Source organism: Falco cherrug, chromosome 6, assembly GCF_023634085.1.
Source record: "Falco cherrug isolate bFalChe1 chromosome 6, bFalChe1.pri, whole genome shotgun sequence".
NCBI lineage: Eukaryota > Metazoa > Chordata > Aves > Falconiformes > Falconidae > Falco > Falco cherrug.
Genome location: NC_073702.1, coordinates 74,432,915 through 74,455,412, shown reverse-complemented (window position 1 = coordinate 74,455,412; position 22,498 = coordinate 74,432,915). Strand labels below are relative to the sequence as shown.

The following is a 22,498-nucleotide window of genomic DNA, read 5'->3' as shown; positions in this document are numbered from 1 at the left end:
ATGTGAAACAGTATGAGAGATGAGAGCCAAGGCAAGATGGGGAACCTTAGAGGCATTTTTATGAAGTCGTACAGTAACTATACAAGCAACTAGGTAATTATGTTAAGATTTGAAACACAAAATCTGCGCATCAATTACAGATGCTGCTGCCATTTAATATCATTAGCACAACGGTTCCTGTTACACAAGCAGCCCTTTCTGATCTCAGATATCACACACCACCCTCGGTTAATTCCCAGTTAATAACTGTGGTTCTCCTTCTAGCAGAAGGCCTTGTTTGGCATATTTACAGCGTTTCATGGCCTTATAAAACGTGTATTTGTTAAAAAGAAATTTGATTTCTTCACCCAGGAGGAGGAGAAGGCAGGTTGACCAAGTGTAGCTATTAATAGCCTGAAGGATGACTTGGCCTTGAGGAGGAGGGAGGGCTGGGATTGCCAGGCAGGATCCAGGCGTGCGTTCTTGTCCAGGTAGTGAGTGCGTCTGGTGTTGTGTCTGGCAAAGGGAATTCTTGGACTCTCTTGTAGCAGCAGTTAACTGTTCAGGAAAAGCTTTTAATTTATTAAGCAGAGAGACTGGAACAAGGACACCTTATAAAAGTTGGAAGAAGTAAGATTAAATATTTCTTAGAATTTTCCTTAATGGTAACTGCGATAGATAATAATAATTCTAAATTATCTTTCCAGGATAGTTAGTTGCAGAGGTATTAGGTGCCTGTAATCATGAAAATATTGATGTTTAAATATAAACCTTCTCATTAATTAGAACAAAACAAACTCCAAACAAAAAACACCTTAATTTGTGGCATGCTAGTTGCAAGTGAAAGCTACAATTAGTTTCACAGCTGCTGGAAAACCAGACTGGCTTTTCCTCTAGCTCTGCTTACCCTCCCTGTTGTGGATGCTTTTTAGCCTAACACTGCCATATGCCAAGGTGAGAAAAAAGTGCCATCAGACCAGCTGGTCTTCTGCCTACGAGAAGTTCTTAAGCATCCAGCTTATTGTATGCAAAAGCCAACCTAGTCTTTCTTTGTATCCATAATATGCGTAGCTGTTTTTCTTACCGGTTGTCTCCATCTGTTTGTATTTGCAGCACATATTTTCTCTTGCTCACTTGAATTTGAAACCTCAGAAAATACTACTCTTAACATGCCTGACTTCCTTCTAATGATTTCATTTCAGTTTTGTTTTTCATACAATCGTTTAGGTTGGAAAAGACCTGTTAATTGACAGTTGTGTAAAACCTTAGCCTGGTTCTCCCCATGCCTCTTTTTCTTTTTATTTTACCTTTTTAAAGAGTCATTTACTGTATGGATCATGTATGAATGTTAGCGGTAATTACGTATGTCTACTTTTTTCATTGCTGTCTGTATGTTTGAAATGCTGTTTTCTACATTGTTAAATGACCTCCACTCACATTTGTTGTATTCCTCTTCAAAATAAGAACCTTTCACTGTGACTCAGGAACCAATCCTGACTGACTAGTCCTCCGTTCCTTGGGGTTTTCTGTTCATCTGTTTATCGTTTATTTTTGTATGATTATATCGTGTCTATACTAATAACTTCATTGTGGTGTTACTATTTGTCTAATACAGATTGAAACTCCATGAGCAAAGTAGTTGTGTCCTGTTAGAAGTTGAGTCATAGATTTTAAGGCTGAAGTAGATTTTGGTATATAGAATTGACATTTTTCTTAAGTTCTATTTGTCTTTTCTTTGCAGAAAAAGATCATGCTAAACATGTTTTTAGACACGTTGATGGCTGATCCACCTCCTCAGTGCCTTGTGTGGCTGCCTCTCATGCACAGACTTGCCCATGTTGAAAATGGTAAATGGAATATTTTCTTGTTTGAAACATCTGGTTGGAGCAAGGTTTCTGTTCCACATATGTAAATATGCTGTTCTTTCTCACGTAATGAAGCGCTTAATGCCTTCATCGTTCCACTGTAACGGACTTAATCTCAGAGCATTTAAGCCCAGACTTTTGTTGCAGTGAAAGTGTTCTGTGCTTCTGGGATGAAGATGTTCTTTTTGAAATCATCAGCAACAATGCAAAACAAGATCAGTTTTAGAGTTCTAGTACCACTAGTAGTGGAAGATGGAAAAAAAACCCCACAACACAGCAGAAAAACTATATTCTCTATATGTTCTTGTTTGTTCTGGAGCTTTTAAAAAAAACTTCACTTGAACCATGCTTTAACATATGCTTTCAAGTGCTATCTCCCAAAGATTTTGGTACCCGCTCAAATGCCTGCCTTGAATAGTATTTGAGCACGATTCACTTCAGTGCTCACTGTGGGAGGTAAATGCTGAGCTCCTCTCACTTCCAGACCTCTTCTTAGCTAAAATTTCCTGTGTTTACTGCCTATGGAAAGTATTTAAGGAGCAATAAAGGATGGAAAACTGAAGTTTAACAGTGAGAAAGTGTGATGAAAGAATCATCTGGCTGAGAGGGCTTTATGGAGTTCAGGGAAGCAAAAAGGTTTCCTGCAGAAGGTTGTGCAATTGTATTGAAACTATTGCTGTGTTTAGTGGCCAAAAAGGTGGTGTGTTTAACTTCTTGTACAGTTGTACGCAGTATATGCGTATGATGTTTTGTATGTGAATTCTAGAAAAAAACCCACTTTTTTCCTTCACCCCTAAACTAAACTTCATCTTTTGTTTCCTTCCCCACAGAGTAAAGTCATGTTATCACCCTTCAAAAGCCCTGCCCTACTAGCTGTTATCTTTTCTTCTGCTTAATGCCTTTCTAGTCATTTCAGAGGTCACTTCCATCCTCAGCTGTTCAGTGCTTTTTGTGATTCTAGGTATGATTGAAATGAAAATCCCACTATATCATTCCCTGAAGTTCTTCTCTTCCACCATGAGCCTGTAAACAATGTCTACTTGATAAAAATGGACTCAGTCCATAAAGATCCATCCTTTGTGTCTTTACTATCTTGAACGCTTTTCCCCGTAGTATCTGTTTAGTAGTGGTCTTGTTCTGGAGTTAGTTAATATCCCCTGCAAGTTAGTTTTCTCTGGATTGCACCTTGTCAGTGTGGTACTTTTCTTTCCTAACCTTTCCCCACAGCCAGATGCTTGTCATCTTCACAGCTTGTAGGTATTCTCATTAATTACTGTGACAATCACTGCTGAGTTACTGCAGAGCCACTTGAACACCTCAGATGGCACCTTTAAAAAAAAAAAATCCTGCAGTTTCCTTGGTTGTCTTCAACGCTGATACAAGCAAGAGGCAATTAAGCTCTGAACCGAACTTGTTTTATTGACAAAATAGCATTTAGAGGTAAAAAATCACATCTCTTTTCTCTCAAGGCGTCAGATAAACCCCATGGATTGCATGTATTGATCTAAACAAATAGCTTGGCATGTTATTTCTCTATTTGCATGATAATAGGCAGCATAATCACAATATGCTTTTGTGCAGGCATTCTAATCTGGTTTGTTACGCTTTTGTAGAAAGAGGGTTCTTGGTAAATGCAAGTGGAAGGAGTCTTCAGGCTGTTTTCTCCCTCTCATATATAGCAAAGGGATAATATAGGAAAGAATGTCTAGCTTTTAAACTTGTCACTGCTGTTATCTTAAGCTTATATTAACATTTGTAGAAATACTTTGCTAGCTTGTAGACTCTCTAGGGTAAGGATTGTATCTTGCCTGATACACAACACTTAAAAAAACCCAACAAATATGTGCAGTAGGGAGAAAGCAGTTCCTGTTTAGGAGTTCCCAATTAAAAAGTGTTCCATAACTTCTTTTTTTTTAAACTGTGTCAAGTAATTCTTTGGTCAGGTATTATAACTCAAGCTTTGACCACCTTCTGTGACAAATCTTTAACTTTCCCAAAAAGATCAAAATAACTTCAGTAATTTCTGAATGGGATTGAGAATTTCTGACTTTCCTAAAATAACAAAAATTTTATTTAGCAGCTGCTGAGCAGCCTCAGCTGGGATAAATCTTTTACTTTTCACAAGGGAAGACAGAGGCTCACAGTGGAGTTAATTTTTGGCTTCCCTTTGAAAAAACAGGAAAGAAAATTAAAAAAAGCTTAAAAATCTACAGAACTCTGGTAATGCCATTTTTCTTTTTGGCTTTTTCACATTTCTTGAAAGGAGGAAGGTGGTTTCCTAGGAGGATGCGCCAGTCATGCTGGTGTTTTGACAGGGATTCTGACGTGCACAGACCATCTTTAAACTCCCCTCTAACAACATGATTCTCCTCACGGGAGGTCGAGTGGAGGCTGGTTGAGGCCAGGCTCTGTCGTTGCAGAGCTCTGGCACCTCTCGGTGCTCTGTGTCCCATCTCCAGCACCTTTCCCTTTCTTCCCCTCCTCCCTTCCAGATGGGCAGGTCAGTGGCTGAGCAGTGTTTTCAGTGTCTGGGTGGGTTGCGTTGCCATTTCTCTGCCTTTCCTGAAGCAGAATTACCTTATTTTCACACTTTTCTTTCTCTCTGTGCTTCCCCAGGCTTCTGTGAATTCTAGTTTCCATTAAGAAATATAAGTTTACAGGCAGACTCAGAATTATTTCAGAATTATCCTGATGGTGGTAAAGGAGTTCCAGTGACAGAAACTTGTGCTTTTGAGTCGGTCTGGCCTTTGCTGCTCTGAGTGTGTCACTGACATCCATCAAGAAACTACTCTTCCTTTCTTCCTTATTGTGATTTTGAGTCAATGTTTTCATGATTACTCAGGAGCCAAAATTTTTTCCATTTTTGCTTTAGGGAATCTTGGCATTTTGATGGAGCTCTGCATTGTCCTTGTGTTGTCAGTAGGTAAGGAAAAGGCTTAATAAGAAAAATGTAGCGTTAAAATCTTCTGTACTAGCAATAGGTAATTGCCTGCACTGCCTGAGTTGTAAGTTGTCATTATGGAAGGCTCTTCTGATTGTGAACTCTTGCCCTTAAAACCCAGTTTTAAATTATTTAGATTCTCCAGATGATTGCTTTAAAGAAAGGGAAAGGAAGCTACCAGCTGCTGTAGATATCATTATAATTAAGAAGACTTATCCACTTCTAAGAGGCACAGCATCACTTGCATACACTAGTGATAGCAAACATCTGAAAGCACATTTCAAAAATACTCCTCTGCAAAGATTTTTCAGTCCATGCTGCTCTGGTGTGTTTGTTCCTGTCTGTGATAACTTGGGTAAGGGTAATAATTTGGTGTAGCGTTTTTACAGTGTAGGGAAATGTTAAGCTGCTACTCAGCAGAGTCTTTGCACAACTCAGGCTGGGACTTGTGATACACTTGTGTTTTTCCATGCCCTGCTTAGAGCCATCATCTGACTTGACACCTTGGAGTGTGTACCACTGGTGGTATTCTGTGAGTTTTTACACCCATCGTTTCTTTCTGGATACAAAATCTGTATTACGTTTCAGTCTTACTCTGGTTTGCTGGTCCCTAAGCTTTCCAGTGGAATGCAGATAATTTTAAACAGTTCTGCTGTATTGCATGTGCCAGATTGTTTCTGTTCATCATAACCTGCGGATGTAAGCATCAGTAATCCTGCTGAAGTGGTCCACCAGATCCACATGTCCCATAGACCACAGGTTGTAAACCAGCATTCCACTGCACTGAATGGAGCAGAATGTGTTTAGTCCCAGAGACTAGCTTTTGTTTAGAGATTTAGCAGCAGAACGCAGGACCAGAAAGTATTTGGATGTATCCACAACTGTTAATTTAGACCAAGGAGGTCAGGTTCCAGCTTTAGTCAACAGGAAGGTGCAGAATCCTGCTCTGACTGCCACCTAAGCAGACCTCTATCCATGGATTTTTAGCTGAGGATGTTAATCTCCTGCAAGAGTTCTCCTTCTGCTCATTTGAATAGTTTCCACAGGAAGATCTGAAAGTCAGCATTGAAACCTGTAGCTTAGCATGTACATTATATACTAAGCATGATTTTTGTGGTAAAATTACATACAGCTTTATAAGGAATACAGTATTTGGAATAATAGGCTTTCTGTGGAATTTTTATCTCATAGCTAACTATCAGTTGTACACATTTTACATTGGAGTAATAGCATTTAAAAGTTATGGATGTACACATCAATATTGCTGGCCTGTGTCCATTAGCACAAAGCAAAATCTTGTAGCAGTATGTCTTGTTTACAGATGTAGCTATGAGTACCACATGCAAAGGAATAGCATAATAAAAGTTTGTGTTTATAGTCATGGCAAATTCCTCAGATTGTTTTTTCTCCAGCATTAATTCTGTCTTAGCCAGGTTTTGAACAGTGGGATTTTTTCCACATTGTCCCTGAAACATATTTTATGTGAAAATGCTGAATTATTACATCTTCATCATGCTTTAGCTTTCTGTTTTTATTATCTCCTCTTTGATTTCTTTTATTTTGCAGCTGTCATATTTTCATTTTCCTTTACCTGCTAGTTTATTTTTAATGTCTTTGGGAATTTCTTCCTCACAATTTACTAAAGGCTCTCTTCTTTTCCCCTTTTTAGTTCTATCTACATTTTGTTACTGAGAATATTCTTCCTGCAGAAATACTGTCATGTGTAAGCAGGCAACTTGACCATGCTGTTCAGTTCCGGGCCAGTCTCTGATCATTCAGTTCTGCATCTCTCTTAACTCTCTCATGTATCTTTAAAATTAGGGTGATTTGAAACATCCAAAATATGGATGCACAATTTTCCTCTAAAGCTCTTCTTTGTTATTTCATTTTAGCAATCTGTCATTTATATTACTATCATATTCTGGAAGACCTTAACCATAGCCCCCCGTGGGGAGGGCATTGTCTAGACAGAGCACTGGGTTTTGGCATCAGCAGTAAAAATAGAAGATAAAAAGATGGAGCCAGGGCAGTAGATGGAGATTTCAAGACAAGGAGGAAGGTCAGATTTGGGGTTTGCAGTTCAAAGATTAGTGGTGGAGTAAAGGTACCCACATTTGAATGGGGAACAGTAATAAGGGATTTTGACCACAACAGTTTCTGTGGAAATGTGAGAGGCAGAGGGATTTCTTACACTCAAACTGAAGGAGAGGGACATCAGAGAGTAAGTGTGCCCTCAGTGGGCTTAGAGACAAAAGGAACTTGGGGCTATAGAAGAAAATAGTTAAATATTTTTGTCCTTGGAATTTAAAAACCTAAATCATGTGTATATTTTGGTGTTGCAGAGCAAAGGGAACAGACCAAAGAAAATAATAATAAAGAAGGAACAGCTGTGAGGAGTCTGAGGTAAATCACAAGGTGGCACAAGAAGGTCTTTGAATAAATCAGGGATTTGTAGAACAGAGCAAATGAGAAGTGTCTGTGTGACAGAGGAGGGCAGGAGAGGAGAAAGGTCACACCACATTGTTCTGGTTGTCATTTGGAAGAATTTTACGTGTCCTGATCAGAGAAGAAATGGGAATGGAGAGAGAGGAGATTTGAGTAGTGACTTGAAAATTGATGACTGAAGATTTAAATACTGATGGCACAGATACTGTTAAGGCTTTAACAAAGAGTTAGATATTACTTAGAAGAATTTCGGAGCCTGGCAGAGTTGAAAGGAGAAGAGGGCACAGCTTTGATGGGTGAGGTTAGTTTTGTGACAAGATTTCTGTCAGGGATACTCTGCAATGCAGGAGCCTGAGCAGAGCTAGTGATGCCAGCCCCCCAGCCCCACGGTGGCTCAGACAGGATGGGAAGTAGAAGGACGTGTCCTGCAGCATGGGGCAGAATGCTTGGGAGGGACCTGAAATACAGCGACAGTCACTGATTGTACCAGTTGAAGAAAAAGAAGGGAAAGCAAACACTTGCTGAATACAGATACATGATCAGGAGTCAGAGAAAGGAGGATTTTTTCTCAGCCAGAACTGGGTTCTTGGTCCAGTCTCTCTAGCTGCCTCTCTGCTGCACTTCCTGCACTTTCCATAGGGAACTGGTCTGCTGGCAGGAGTGAAGGGAGGAAGGAGCAGGTGGTCTCTTTCAAGAAAGACCTATAGGAAATATGAGTCTGGAATTCTGGCAGCCAGAAAAGGGAATGACTGAAGGCTTGGAAGCAGTGGGAAGTGGAGAGAAGCTTTAAAACTCCCACTCCCATATGTGACAGGGAGCCTTGGGTGAAGGGACACCTTCAAAAGAGAAGGTATCAACAATAAAGAAGCGTTCAGATCACTGAGGCAAAGAAAATGAAGCATGAGGAGCATTTTGGTTAGAACAAGCCTTTCAGAGGCAGGAAAGGAAGAATAGGAAGGAGAAAGGAAAAATGGACTGGGACATGAGGTGAACTCTTGCAGTCCATAGGCAGGGAGGGGTCATGGTGGCTCAGATGTGACTTGGAGCTGGGCATGTCAATGATGTGAAAAACATTTTCAGTTGACTGCTTTATGGCAACTTCAGTCGGTTGGATTTATGCAGGTGGGAGTGTGGAAAGTGATCTGAACAGGAGAGAAAATAGTTTGCAACGCCGTATTTTACAGCATTCAGAAATGAACAAAAAAATGGGAAAAGAGTAATATCTGCATTTGATCATGACATACCACCTGCCAGTAAGCCTGGAAGGGGAAGATAGCAGGTTGCTACTGGGAGGAAGCATACTGGTCCACTTGATTTATTTGTTTCCCATCCATAGCTAAATCTTGTCACGTTTGGGGCAGGGGGGAAACAAACCACAAAAAACCAAACAACCCACCCCAAACAAAATACCCTGGCAGACAAACCAAAAAGTGCACTTCCTTGGTTTCTGTCTTGATGGCCAGATACCTTTCCTGTGATTTAATAATCTGTGATACTGATTGTTCCAATCTTCTCTTTACCAGTCGTTTTGCGAGTATGCTTTTTGCAGTATGTTCAGTGCTGTCACCATTATTATTTTGCCTAATGTTTTATTTTATCAGAATGTTGTTATTGCTTTTCTAAATCAAGCATATCAATTCCAAGGGGGTTTCCCCCCCCCCCCCCTTTTCATCAATAGTAACCTCTTCTAAATGCATGGTGTCAGAGAAGATAAGAGGCATTTTTGAAAAGGTGGGGAAGAAGAGACAAGATGGAGGGATACTCAGGGGCAGACAGAACATGCTGTGAGCAGCTGATAGCAGTATATTGGCTTTCATTAAGGTAGTGACCTAATGCTCGGGCTTAGCAGGAGACAGCAACCCTGCTGCAGGCAGAAAGGATATTGCAGGAGAGTGCGGGGGTGTGTGCATGTGCAGGAAGAAGCTTTGGGAACCTGTGACTTCACCCATCTCTCTCTCCAAAGGCAAACTCAAACATATGTAAACATTCTTGAAAGATCTGCCTTGCTGCTGCTTAAAATCCTCTATCAACAATTTTCAACATCTCTTTGGACTTGAGGCTGGGATGAGATCAGTGTTTAAATATTCTTAGGGTGAGAAAGTTTAGTTTTTTCCTAATGTTCTAGCATGAATTTTTTCTTATTGCAGTTTAAACCCTTAAGTACCTCCTGTTTTTTGGCCACTGGCTCTGGAGAATGTATTGCTATTTTTGTAAGTACCTCTTGCATGTTTGATGATAACTTTCTCAGTCTACTCATAACCGAGATGTCTACTAGATACAGTTTGGACAGTTCTAATGCTTTCTCCTGTACTTAAAATTAACCCACATCTTCCTTGAAATGTGGTGCCCTAAATCAGACATTTTTGATGATAGTTCAGTATGTTTATGAGAAATATTGATCAGTGCATGACCTGGAATAAAGCCCTTTGCTCATTAGATCTTTTCATTTTGACAATTAACTGCGCTCTGGTCTTTTTCCAATGAGATTCACATCTGGTTTACAGTCCTTTCATCTAATGTGTGTTTGCCTCTGTCATGAGAATATCACAGGACACCAATTTTGTAAGAATTACTGAGGTAAAATGAAAAATTGGTGATAGTACCCAAAGGGGGCTGTTGCGGTTTAACCGCAGCCAGCAGCCAAGTGCCACGCAGCCCCTTGCTCACCTGGAGGGGTGGGGAGGAGAATCCGAAAGGAATGTGAAACTCAAGGGTTGAAATAAGAACAATTGAATAATTTAAACACAAAAAAAGGTAAGAACAATAACAATAGGAACAACAGTTATACTGAAAAGGTGGATAAAAGGATAAAATCCAAAGGAAAGGGGAGAAAGAAACCCAAGTGATGCACAGTACAACTGCTCCCCACCCGCTGACGGATGCCCAGCTCCCCAAGCAATGATCCCCCCAAGTTTATATACCAGGCATGACGTCCCATGGTATGGAATACCTTGTTGGCTGGTTCAGGTCAGCTGCCCTGGCTGTGTCCTTTCCCAGTCTCTTGTGTCCCTCCAGCATCTTGGCTGGCAGGGCCCAAGAAACCAAAAAATTCTTGACTTAGTATAAACATTACCCATCAACAACTAAAACCATCAGTGGGTTATCAACAGTGTTTTCACATCAGAGCCAAACCCCAGCACCATACTCACTCTTAAGAAGAAAGTTAACTCCATCCCAGCCGAAACCAGGACAGGGGCCAACAAGAAAGCTGGAGAGGGACTTTTTAGAAGGGCCCATAGTGATAGGACAAGGGGGAATAGGCTAGGCTCTAAACTTGAAAGAGGGGAGATGTAGGTGAGATGTGAGGAAGAAATTCTTCCCTGTGAGGGCGGCGAGGCGCTGGCCCAGGCTGCCCAGAGCAGCTGTGGGTGCCCCATTCCTGGCAGTGCTCAAGGCCAGGCTGGACGGGGCTGGGAGCAGCCTGGGCTGGTGGAGGGGTCCCTGCCTGTGGCAGGGGGGTGGGAACTGGGTGAGCTTTTAAGGTCCCTTCCAACCCAAACCGTTCTATAAGTCTATAAATGTCATAGACATTTGATGCCTGTTTCCTATTTTCAAGGTCAATTAGTCTGTCATGGAAATATATTAGGTTGTTTTGGCAAATGTAGTCCATGGCTCATTTCTCTGGTGTTCTGCAGGTGCGTACAGTACTTTGCTTTATTATTTGTTCCAGTATATATTCTAGTTAAAATAAGATGAGGAGTCAGTAGTTATATATGGATAATTTCACACCCCTTTAAAGATCGTAATTACAATTAATGTAATGTCTCTCTTAGATCCCCTCCTCGTTTTCCTCTCATTCTTTCTTTCTTTGTCCCTAAATATTTTAACCTTCGTTAATCGTTTGTCCTCGTTTTCACTTCTGTAGACTTCCTTTTGAATTTTAGATTATTTAGGAGCCCTTAAATTTTAGCCACATTCATCCTTTACTGCAGTCTGCTCTTTTCTCTGCTCTGAGGTAGTTCACGCTTGTTTCTTTAGCATAACTTTTTAAAGGGACTGACAATCCTCCTAACTCAGTTTTCTTGTTGAACTGTTTCTTCTTGTAACTTGCCTACTAATTCTCATGAGTTTACTGAAATCTGCCACATTGAAGCCATGTTTTCTCTTCTCCACTTCCTAAAATTCACAAAATTTCTCTGTTGGCATGTTGACCTAAGGTCACTTGTCATCTTTTTCAGCCAGTTCTTTTCTGCTGTCTGATACGAATGCAGAAGTCTTTCTTTTTCATTGCTTTCTCTACCTGTTCTATTAAAAAGAAAAGGAAAAAAAAGTCATCAGTCCCTCTACAATCCATTCCCAATGGGAATTTGTGTATTGAAATCACCTACCCACAATCAAGTTCTTTGCTGTATATACAGTGTTGCTACGTGCTGCAATAAAGTGTCATCCACCTGATATTCTTGAATTAGTTATCCATGGCATTCCTGATCAGGTTAATGCTCAAGTTGTCTTTGCTTTAACTGTGTTTTCAACACCTTGGCATTTATATCTGCTTTTGAGGTAGCAGGCACTTCTGGGCTGTTTAACTGGCCAAACCTCCTGTAGAAGCCGTATCTCTCTACGTTAACTTTATTGCCCTGTGCAGTATTGCACCAAGTCTCAGTTAGAACAGACAAGTCATCATTTTTTATCATAGATCAAAACTCCAGACTCTTTATAATTATTTCTTTTACATCTTTCAGTAGTCTTATATGTCTCATAACAGACATAGCTAAGAATTTCAGCTGATGGGACAGTGAGCTGCTCAATTTTTTCCTGTGGTCTTCTCCACAGCACAGTTATGTATACCTGCTGTCAGTCTAGAGCCTAAGTAATTACAGGCAATGCCAAAACATTTGCTCCTGTAATTCACCTTCCTTCACCTTTCCATGCTGTTTCCTGTGCTTCACCTTTTTAAGATGCATTTGACATTTAAGATATCCCCTTTACCTCATTCTCACCTTCCTCTTTTGTTTGTTGTAGACTTCTCTCTTCAATGGAGCAAGGCTCTGATTGTTTGTGGGTAGAAGAACAGGGAAGAAGCTTTTAGGAAAAAAAAAACCAAAAAACAAAAAAACCCCAAAACTTAAGCCTGCTTCTGATGGTGACTCATTCCTACCTAATTGAATTTAAATTTCCAATTCTTGAGATGTTAAGATGCTGAGGATTTCTTCAGTTTAAGCTGTAGAGGTACAAGAGGCAGCTCACAGTTGGGGAGGAGCAAGGGAAGTTCCTTGGTGAGAGGCAATTAAGAGCAGAAGCCCCTTGCAGGGCTCTGAATTTGCCTCTGCTGTGAAAAGCGCTCTCAGCTGGTTCTAGGGCAAAGTGATCTCCTCAGGCAGGAGTAACCTTTATGAATACAGCCTTTCTGCTTTCCCTGTCCACTCGTATGCCTTCTCAGTGTTGTTGGACTTCCACAGGGACTTCTGGGTCTGAGTGTATCCAAGGAGGGAGGAAGCTGAAGGAAGAAGTACTGAATTTGTCAGGTGGAACTGCAATGTTGTCCTCACATTAAATTTACTGTTAATCTTACTGAAATTACCTGCTCTGCAACCAAAATCCATGATCTGCCCAGAATAACAAGTGGTTAAGAACTGGGGGACGGTTTGGAAACTCCAGGGAAATTTGATGGCTGAGGTTTTAGTAAAGTTTGCTTACTACTTTTTTTTTTCTTTTTTTTTTTTTTTTTTTTTTTTTTCCTTCCACCCCTCGCCTCCTTCCCCATCTCCACCAAGTCTTCCATCCCGTGGAATGTTCGTATTGCCGGTGTGAGAGCATGATGGGTTTCCGGTACCGATGCCAGCAGTGCCACAACTACCAGCTCTGTCAAAACTGTTTTTGGCGTGGCCATGCAAATGGGCCTCATAGCAACCAGCATCAGATGAAGGAGCATTCCTCCTGGGTAACTTACCTTTGTTTGTCATGCTGAAACAACCACCTCTGTACTTATTTATTCTGAACATAAGAAGTTTTTGTAGAACTGCACAGTAGGACTTTTAAAGGTTTTCAAATAGCAAAAGCATATAAATAAACAGTACTGGTTTTATTACAAGTAATGTTAATTTATTGATGGTTGTCACCATATTCAGTGCTGTGTAAAGCACACAAGACGGCACCATCCTTCTCAAGGTTTAATAAGTGTGTTTCCTTCCCCTCTTCACATCAGTCCTGCTTTTCCTTTATTTTCTTCTAGCTTAAAAAGACTTAAAAGTCGCGATATCTTTCCTCCCTGGAAAGGTAAACCAGTTAGCATGAATGCTGTGCTTAGAAAGAAACTTCATTCAAGTGGCATCTTTCAAGATATTATTTCTTCAAGAGAAAAAAATATTGTCATTGTCCTGATAATTGTGAATACTCTCATTGAAAACTCTTAGTTAAAAAGCCTTAAAGAAATTGTATAAGAAACAGCATTCAGTTGGATAAATATGATAATTGCATCTCAAAAAATAATAGACAATTTTAGATATAAACCCCCCATTTTATGGCAAAAGATTAAGCCCAGCCTTTTACTTATTCAAAGAGAAGTTCAAATGATGGTTGGATTATAATTAGTAATTATCTTCATGAGGGAGAGTTATTACAGTATTACTGTTTCATTTAGAAAATTGGACCTTAATGCCATTCAGCAGTTGGAAGGTGAAGACAGGAAAATTCAGTCTTAAATATTGGCCTTTTTTAACTATATGGGTAATAAACTTCTGGAACGTTTAATCTAAACCACCAGTAGATTATTATCCTCTTAAGTATATATAAGTCCAGTCAGGATTTTTTAATACAAAGACGTATCTAAATAGTAGCTCTAACTGTAACGTAGATATTGCCTTCTGAAGTGCCTGACCTGCATTTGCAGTGAGTCAGGTCAGACGGACTGTGCCCCGTTCTAGTACTGGGATCTCCGAACCGCTCATCCCGGTATTGACTTTCAAGGCATTTGATTTTTACGAGGCTGTAGAGAATATTTGAAGGTGTAATGTGAATTGGAGGAGTGGGAAGTTATAGAAGTGGAGAAGGAGGATATTCAAACTGTTGCTCTTCTGGTAAATGAAACAGTGAAGGTTGTTGCATGATGTGATCTGCCAGACAGCCAGAACAATCCCTAGCTTTAGCTTGCACCGAACGGCACTCTGCCGAGCAGCTCCTATGGTAAGGTTTAGGAGTTGGCACAGGTGAGGAACCATGCCTACTAGATAACCGGAGTGTAGCCACCTTGCTTGGAGATCAAGAATTCAAATTATCTGCCATCAGGACCAGGTGGTGGCTCTGGAATTGTTTCCTTCTGTACTTTTCATGTAGAAGAAGAGGGAATTGCACAAACAGAAGGAAAATTAAGCAAAGCACAGAACTGGAAGTAGTGGATTACTGGAAAAAGCAGAAGATACAGGGAAACAGTTTTTACAGAAGAAAGGAAAGAATGTATCATTTTGCAAGGGCATGTAGTTATAGGACAAGAGGGAATGGCTTTACATGAGAGAGGGGAGATGGAGATGAGAGATGAGGAAGAAATTCTTCCCTGTGAGGGCGGCGAGGCGCTGGCCCAGGCTGCCCAGAGCAGCTGTGGGTGCCCCATCCCTGGCAGGGCTCAAGGCCAGGCTGGACGGGGCTGGGGGCAGCCTGGGCTGGGGGGAGGGGGCCCTGCCCGTGGCAGGGGGGTGGGAACTGGATGGTCTTTGAGGTCCCTTCCCACCCAACCCATTCTGTGATTCTGTGAAAGAAAATAATGATAGTTTGGAACCTTGGAAGGACTAGGTTTTAACGTCTGATCCCATGAAAACATTAATGCGTAACAACAATTGGTCCAGAAGTCTGTAAAAGGAATTTTAGCAGCAGCAAATATGGCTCTCTGGTACAGAAACAAGACATAACTCATGCTAATAAGGAATTGCAGCAGTGGGTGAAATGGGAGGAACACTTACAAGGTGTGCTTAGGTAAATCTGTTTGCAGGGGGTTTGTGTAGTTCAACTATAGAGTTACGCCTGGATGTGAGTCAAAAGAATAAAAGGCATGAAGAGGGAAAGAGGTATTTACATTTCTTGTTCAGCATAGTCAGCATCCAAATCAAACTCTATTTGTCTAAAGGTGAAGCAAAGACGAAAGATGGAAATCAAGGACAAAAATGGAGAAATTTCAGTAAACAATAAGATAATAAGGAGCATTTATGTTCCTGTAGTCTAAAGTAATATTTCTGCCACTAACTCTAGAAACTTACTTCTGAGCCTTTTTAACCATTTGCTGTTTTTTTTAAGGAACAGAGTGTTTTAAATGGACTAAAAAATTCAGGGATATGTAAAATGCTAGTACAGACTGGGGTTTCTCCTTTAAACTGAGCATGGAAGAGGGTTCTTTTGAGAGATGTCTCTTGCATATTTTTTCTTTCAATTTTTTTTAAACTTTTACAAGTCTCGTGTGTTCATTTTATGAAAATTGAAAATCAGTATTTCTTAATTTAAAAAAATGTATTGTAATTTTGGATTTGGACTGTACTGCTAGTTAAATGACAGACAAGGAAATCCATCAGTTGGTGAGGTCAGGGATCTGAATCACATCAGTCTTCAGTGGGACACTTCTGCCTTCATTAGTTGGGTGGCTAGTACTGATGGTAAAGGGGCAGAGCTGAACCTGACACAAAGATGAAGAGCATCCATCAAAGGTAATGAATTTGAAGGGGTCTATTCTGCATCACTGAAATTTTCCAAAAGATGCAGTTCAGTACAGAAAATTGCAAAGTTCCCAGGTGGGATTAAGCAGCTGCAAAGTTTCCTGAAGGTTACAAGGCTGGGGAGCAGTTCTGCAGAAAACTGTTTGGGGATGTTACAGCTGCTTATGAACTGAACATACACCAGCAACATCAGACTGTTTGTTGTCTGACAGTTGTGCAAACACTATATGGTGTTTGGAAAGGAAAACGTGACTGCAAGATGTGCATCTAACTCTTTGGTTTTACTTGACGCTGGTGCAGCTTCAGCTGAAATAGCATGACCTCTTGTGTGTGTACTCAGCAATAGTTTCGTGAGTGAAGACCCGAAGGCTCCTGCTGACCAGGTCTGCAGACATTAACTGGTACTCTGACACAATAAAAAAAAAAATATGTATTTTTCCTAGGTTTTCAATCCAGCCAGTTCTAGTTCAGTCTTGTATGGTGTATTTTCAGAGTTTTGGAGCCCTAAGACCCAGTATAAGCATTAATAAGTATTTTATTTTTCTTGAAATTCTGAAGTGCCTTTGATAATTTTTGATACTATGAATCATAATACAGCAAACTTTAAATAAATATAAAAATAATACATGTAATACGCATATATTACTCTAGTGATTTTATAGATGTGTGTATAAGGCAGAAACATTTTTTTTTTTTTTTGAAAGAGGCTTTTCTACCTGAACACTTTGCTTGTTGGGGCCTGTTTGAGGCGGGGAAAAAACCCACTTCACTCTCTAAATTTTTCCTTCTGGGCTATTTCAATTTTGTTTTGTTTTGGTTTTTTTTGTTTTATTTGTTTAAAGCCTTAAGTACTGATTCATTTAGTTATGTACACCCAGCAGGACTGAAAATCCAGTTGTTCATTTTGAAAGCATGTAGATTAGTCCTTGTTCCTTCTGTTTATTTTTTTGTTACATCTGCTGAACTGAAGCAGCCTCTGTCCTCTATAAATTTCAGGCAAAATGTTAAAATAGCCAAGTTACCCTAAAGGCTTATACTCTAGGGGATGAGGTTTGATGGCTTATTATCAGCTGTAGTTGAGTTACAACATTCTTCCTGCTATAAATAATGGAATGTTTGTTATTTATAACCACCCTTAACATGGTGGCTTCGGAGTATGTATCAACAAACCAAACCAATGTTTAGCTGTTTCTATAGTGATAATATCTATGGCTTCCGTTGGGAAGTCATTATACTGGGTACTAATCGAATCTAAACCAAAAGACAGACCCTTTTATCTACCAAGTTAAAGTCTAACAACACTGTAAGTAGCTGTTAATAAGATTTTGCTGTCAAAATTACATCTCGTATTTCTGGTTCATTTTAATTCCCATTTAGACTGCCTTAAAGTTATTAAAACTTTTTGAAGATGTTTTTTTTGGGTCCCCCAGAAAACAAGTCAGAAGGGGACGCGCTATTAAATAATGTGCTCTGCATCCCTGTCACGTTGCTGTCTGTGTGGACTGCCACCATCACATGGGCTCCTGTTTTCAAATGATGTGAAACCCCTTTTCTAAGGTGGCGTTTCCCAGCAGAGGGCACGCCGCTCTTGCACACAGGCAGGCAGCCTGCCTGGCAGTCGGGGTGACCTAGACATCAGGGTGATGTGGGCATCGGGGTGACCACTGGTCCTCTGCAGAGACCTGGAGGCAGGCACATCTGCTTTACCTTCTTTCTCGCTGTACCGTTTCCATATGTGCATTATACCCACTTCACTTACCATATGGGCTTCTTTCTGCTTGATTTGTTTGGCTGCTCAGCACAATTCCTCTGCTGGGAAAAGAGGGAAAGTTCTCCACGTGCTGACTCTGAATTATTTTTTTTTTGCTTGCTTGCCTGTTTGAAGTATAGAAGAAGGGCAGGTGGGCTGCCTTACTTCATGTTTGCATCCTTTGTAGTTTATGATATTACCAGTCATATCAGTAAAGTGAGGCAGATCTTGGAGGGGCTGGGTGGGGACGATGACAGATAACATTAATCTCAGTTTTCAAACAAATGTTCTTGCCAACCGAGTTGCAGTTCAGTTTTTCGTGAAACTTCTAAGCCCATCACACCAATTGTTTGCTAGACCCTGTTGGTTGAGGTGGACGTGATTTATAAATAGACAATTAGAAAAAAGGTAGAAAGACAACTGTTGGTAATGTGGTTTGTATATTCCAGCTTTCTCATTCCATGATGGAAGTATTTTTATTTTTATTTTTTTAACAGAGGTAGCCTTTGCTAGGAAGGCGGGTGGTCAGAGAGACAGGATCTGTAAACCGTTCTGAAAGGAAAAGGATCTGGCAACAGGGTTTCAAACATATGGAACATGACAGTTGCGTTTTACCGATAATTTCTCACCACTTTTGTACAGATCACACAGGTTTTCAGTGGTATCTGTCAATAATAACAGTTTTCCCAGCAGAAAGTGGCCGGTCCGTTCGCATTTGATGCACGTCTCTCAGCCCTGTGTGTTTGCGCAGATCTAGGCAACTCTGAGGGAAACGCTTGTCTGGGTGCAGGCGCAACTCAGTTTTGTCTAAACTTAGTTAAGAACGTGCACGCTCTGCACTTGCCGTGTTTTTCACAGGAGGTCCCTTCAGAGCGGTCTGACTCGCTGCTCTCGGGAAGCAGCCGCAGAGACGGGCTTGCAGCCACAAGTGGGCAAGCAGCACCGGACCCGCACAGTGCAGCTACATGCAGACACCTGTCTTCTTGCTCTCTGGGAAGAATTAGTCGTTCTAGCACTTAAAATGACTTTTATTTATAGGCTAGTTGCACACTTACGCAGGCATCACTGCATAAGTTGTATGTTGGTTGTGCTTTGTTTATAGTTAAGTTGGATAAACCCATGATTGTGTATTAAATAAAAATGTAGAATCCAGGACAGTCCTTTGGCTGATGTATTGATGATACGTTTACTGAAATAACTGAACTCCGTGTGTGTGTTTGGTTTGCATTTGTTTCTCGGGATCAGTGCCAAAGGGAAAGTGATTCAATGGTTAATAGGAAAGGTATTTTAACCTTACCTTGTGGCTGTACAAGTGGAACGTGAAATCACCTGAAGAGGTAGAGTGCACAGTCAGGGTCTCCTTCAACTTCTTCTGTTACAGAAGAAAACAAACATTCCAGCCTCTCAGAAGCTTTTCTTCTCCTTTTTTTTGAGCTTTCTCTGACCCCCTTGAGAAGCCAGATGCGCTTGCTGGTGGGTAGACACTGTTTTGGATCATGAAATCTGTGTTTTCTCCTGCTTACGAGCTCCAGCAGCAGCACCAAGGAGTGCCGTTTTGCAGCTTACCGCTGCGGTGGCTGCAGAAGATGTGCGTGCAGGCCGGTGCTGTGCTGGGAGAACGACAGCTTCTGTAACATTCACCTGGTCGCTTCTGACCTCAATTCCTTGTTCAGTTGAAAAATGTATGAAAATGTATCATTTAGAAAGTGGTGGTGAAAGTGATGTTATAGAAACAGTTCTGGCTATCGGGATATCTGGATTGGTATATAAATCAGTAGTTCACCTGACTCCAAACTTCATAGGTGTTTCAGAAGGCAGGAAACGCAAAAATGTGTGTCTCGGATAACCAGCTCAAAAGGAAGGGGATCCACTGGAATGTCTGGTCACTGCATACAGTGTAACTATTGAGAAGATTCATTGATTCCTTGAACACAGTAACAGGTGGAAAACATTTCTCACAAATTTTATTATTCTGTGCATGGTGAAAAAGCAGCAGAAAGTGTTTATTTTGAGTGTTTATTGATAGACCCGGGAAAAAGGTAGGTATCCTCCACTGATAGGTCTAGATAATGCAGTGAGGCTGAGAGAGTTTGCTGGAGAAGGAATCTCAGAAAGACTGTAGAGCTTAGAAGGCTCTGTTGTGCTGGAAAGCAGGAGTCCTGCAAAAAGCACTGTGGTTGTTCCTTGCTGATGCACTCCAGCGGCAGCGCTGCTGGCGCATTGCTGGAGCCAAGCTGACGTCTGCATCTCGTGAACCTTTTGGGACAACACGGAGAGGAAATGTTTCGTGAATGCCTTGGCAATTACCTGATCAGTAAAAGGGGGAAGAAAGTTGCTAGATGACAATATTTGGGAGGAAAACCAAACCCAGGAATACCTGGGCTCAGGAAGGTTGCCGAAATGTTGTGTGCGGATAAAGAGCAGACGTTTCCCTGATGTGCCAGGCTGTTGTTTGGCTCATCGACCGCACTTAGCATCAGGCTGATCTAATGGCCACAGCGATGCAAATCCTGCTGAGTCATGTACCGTGCCCATTTAGGAAGTAAAACAAAATGGATTGCCTGCCAGCCGTTCCTAGGAGAGCACATGGGTGAAGCGGAAGGTAGAGCCGCACGTTGTCGGCTGGTTTCTACAGTTACGCTTCTGTAGCAGAAGGAAATGTGAAGTGGTTGAAAGCCCCTGAAAATAAAGGCACCCAGGCTGTTTTCCCATCTAAAGCTGAAGAGAAATAAGACCATAAATTGGACCCTAGAATGTGTGAAACCTTTTTCAAAGTCTGAAATTCTTTATTAGTTTTAACTGCTTATTTGCAGTTGAAATTTATGAATGCTGGGGCTTTTGCAGTAGTACATCCAAGTTCCAAACTGACTGAGAACCTGTTGCGACAAAAGTTACGGATGCTTCATAAGGCATAGTTTGCCTCCAGCTATTTAGAAACATAGATTAAAGTCAAGAAGAAACAAGTTGAACAGCTGGGGAGGAAGAAGGTGGTAAAACCACAGCAGAGCTAGTGATGGGCCAGTGGATGGTGCTATGTGCCGAGGTTCGCAGGGATGGTATCAGCGATGGGGAAGGGGATTGTGGTATTTGAGGGTTTGCGGTGGTGGTGGACAAGGGGATTGTGTCCCTCTGGGGCTTGGTGTTTTCTGCTTTTCTTGAAAGGGAGACTTTCCCATCTTTGCAGAATGCAGATGATGTTAAACAGGCAGGAGGTCAAGGTTGGAGACAACGATGAGAGAGAGAGAGGTGTTTTTTATTAGAAATTGCTAAAGTAGAATTCAGCTAATTGAAAGGAAAAAATAGGTATTTCTCAGGGAAATGAAATACGCATAAGAGTTATACTTGCCTGTGAAGTACTGTGCTCATTCAGCATGCTGTGCTGTTTTTCACTGTCAGCTGCACTGAGAAGCATTATCAAAAAGTTGGGATCAATGGAAATTATCTTTCCCCTATAATTTTCAGAAAGCGAAGCTGCAGTAGTGGCTCGGTTGTATGGCATTCTAGACAGTACTGCATTTGTTTGACAAAATAAATAGCAGGGTAGCACAATAGGATATAGTGTTTGTTACCACAATGGAAAAAGCCCTTTAAAATAGCCTAAAAATACTGCAAAGAGGAGGTCACAGAAAAGGCATGCTGAGAATAGATGGTCTGCAGAAACCGAAGGATGAACAGGGTAAAGGGTAAGTGGGAAATACTCTAAAGGGAAGAAGGAGTTGGGAACAAATTGAGAGAGAAATAAATGCGGACTTTTTCAACATGTAGAAGAATTAATTTAGGAAATCTGGAATTTTGGTATGATCACATTCGTGTGCATAATGTAAATTTTACTGTGGACTTAGTAGTAATATAAAGATTGGATTGTGTTTTTCTTAGCATTTCAAAATAATTAAAGGCTGATAACCACCTGTAGAACCTTTCATCGTGAGAGTGCCATGCATGCACTTCAGCACTGTTTGCAGGGATCGTCCACTGATTGCAATCTACCAGGTTTTCTCAACACATTAAAAATATAAAAAGAGAGGGGGGGGGAAAAGAAAAAGGAAACCCATCAGCTTACCATCAGTATGTGTTTTTTTTAGCACTTACTATTTAGTGAATTAGTAAGCTGAAGTGCTTCTGAACATGCTGATTTACAGAGCTCCCTATAGGAGACTAGCCTGAAGTAGTTAATTATCTTGAGATCCTACTGAAGCCCTTCTGGGTGAGAGGAGATAAGAATCTTATACCCATCACAAGATTTTTGCAGTGGTACTTTGATAGGGCCAAGCCTTTTTTGTCTGCAAAAGCCAAAGATAATCTATGGGGAAGCTCCATTGCCTATTTCACCGAGGGGTTGTATGGCTGGTTCTCCACGGCCTTCCTGCGTTCTCCTGCTTCACAGGTGGGATTTGTGGGCTAATGAATAAAAATTTCAGAATCTGAAAGGAATTAGGCTGCAGCATGTTCACTAATTGGTTTAATTTGTGAAACGGTATGGTCTTAACACAGTAACCAGGCCCGCCTATACATTGTAAAGCAGCGTTAGATGCTGATGGAGGCGTGTGACTGGAGTTTGACTGTAGCTACCACTCAGATCTTCTCTCACCTGTACTCCAGGGAAGAATGTGGTCATGAGCAATACTGTTTTTTTCTCCCAAGACTACATGCATCAGTATGAGGCAGCCTCTGAATTCATGGGTTTTACAGTTTTCAATTAGCATTGACTTTGAATTGTAAGGTAGTTGAAGGAGGATAATATATCTTCAGTTAAGAACCAGTTATCCTAATATGTTCTCACAGCGTCCAGCTCATCTTTCTTTTCTCATTTGAAAAGAATTCTTCTCTTTTTCCATTCTTTTCCAATTGATATTACTATTTTACTTTATACTTAAAATGCATC

General features: G+C 40.9%; 1 protein-coding gene across 19 annotated transcripts in view; it reads left to right on the top strand.

The window, feature by feature from the left end:
* Positions 1-22,498, top strand: part of DTNB (dystrobrevin beta) — a 214,930-nt gene that overhangs the window by 46,385 nt on the left and 146,047 nt on the right. For all 19 annotated transcript variants that reach the window (XR_008732692.1, XR_008732691.1, XM_055713177.1 and 16 more), the window contains 2 exons: positions 1,721-1,826; positions 12,945-13,111. Coding sequence is in view for 17 of the 19 variants with exons in the window: in XM_055713177.1 (XP_055569152.1) it covers positions 1,721-1,826; positions 12,945-13,111 (273 nt within the window). In the remaining 2 variants the exon portion in view is untranslated. The remainder of the gene's footprint in view (positions 1-1,720; positions 1,827-12,944; positions 13,112-22,498) is intronic.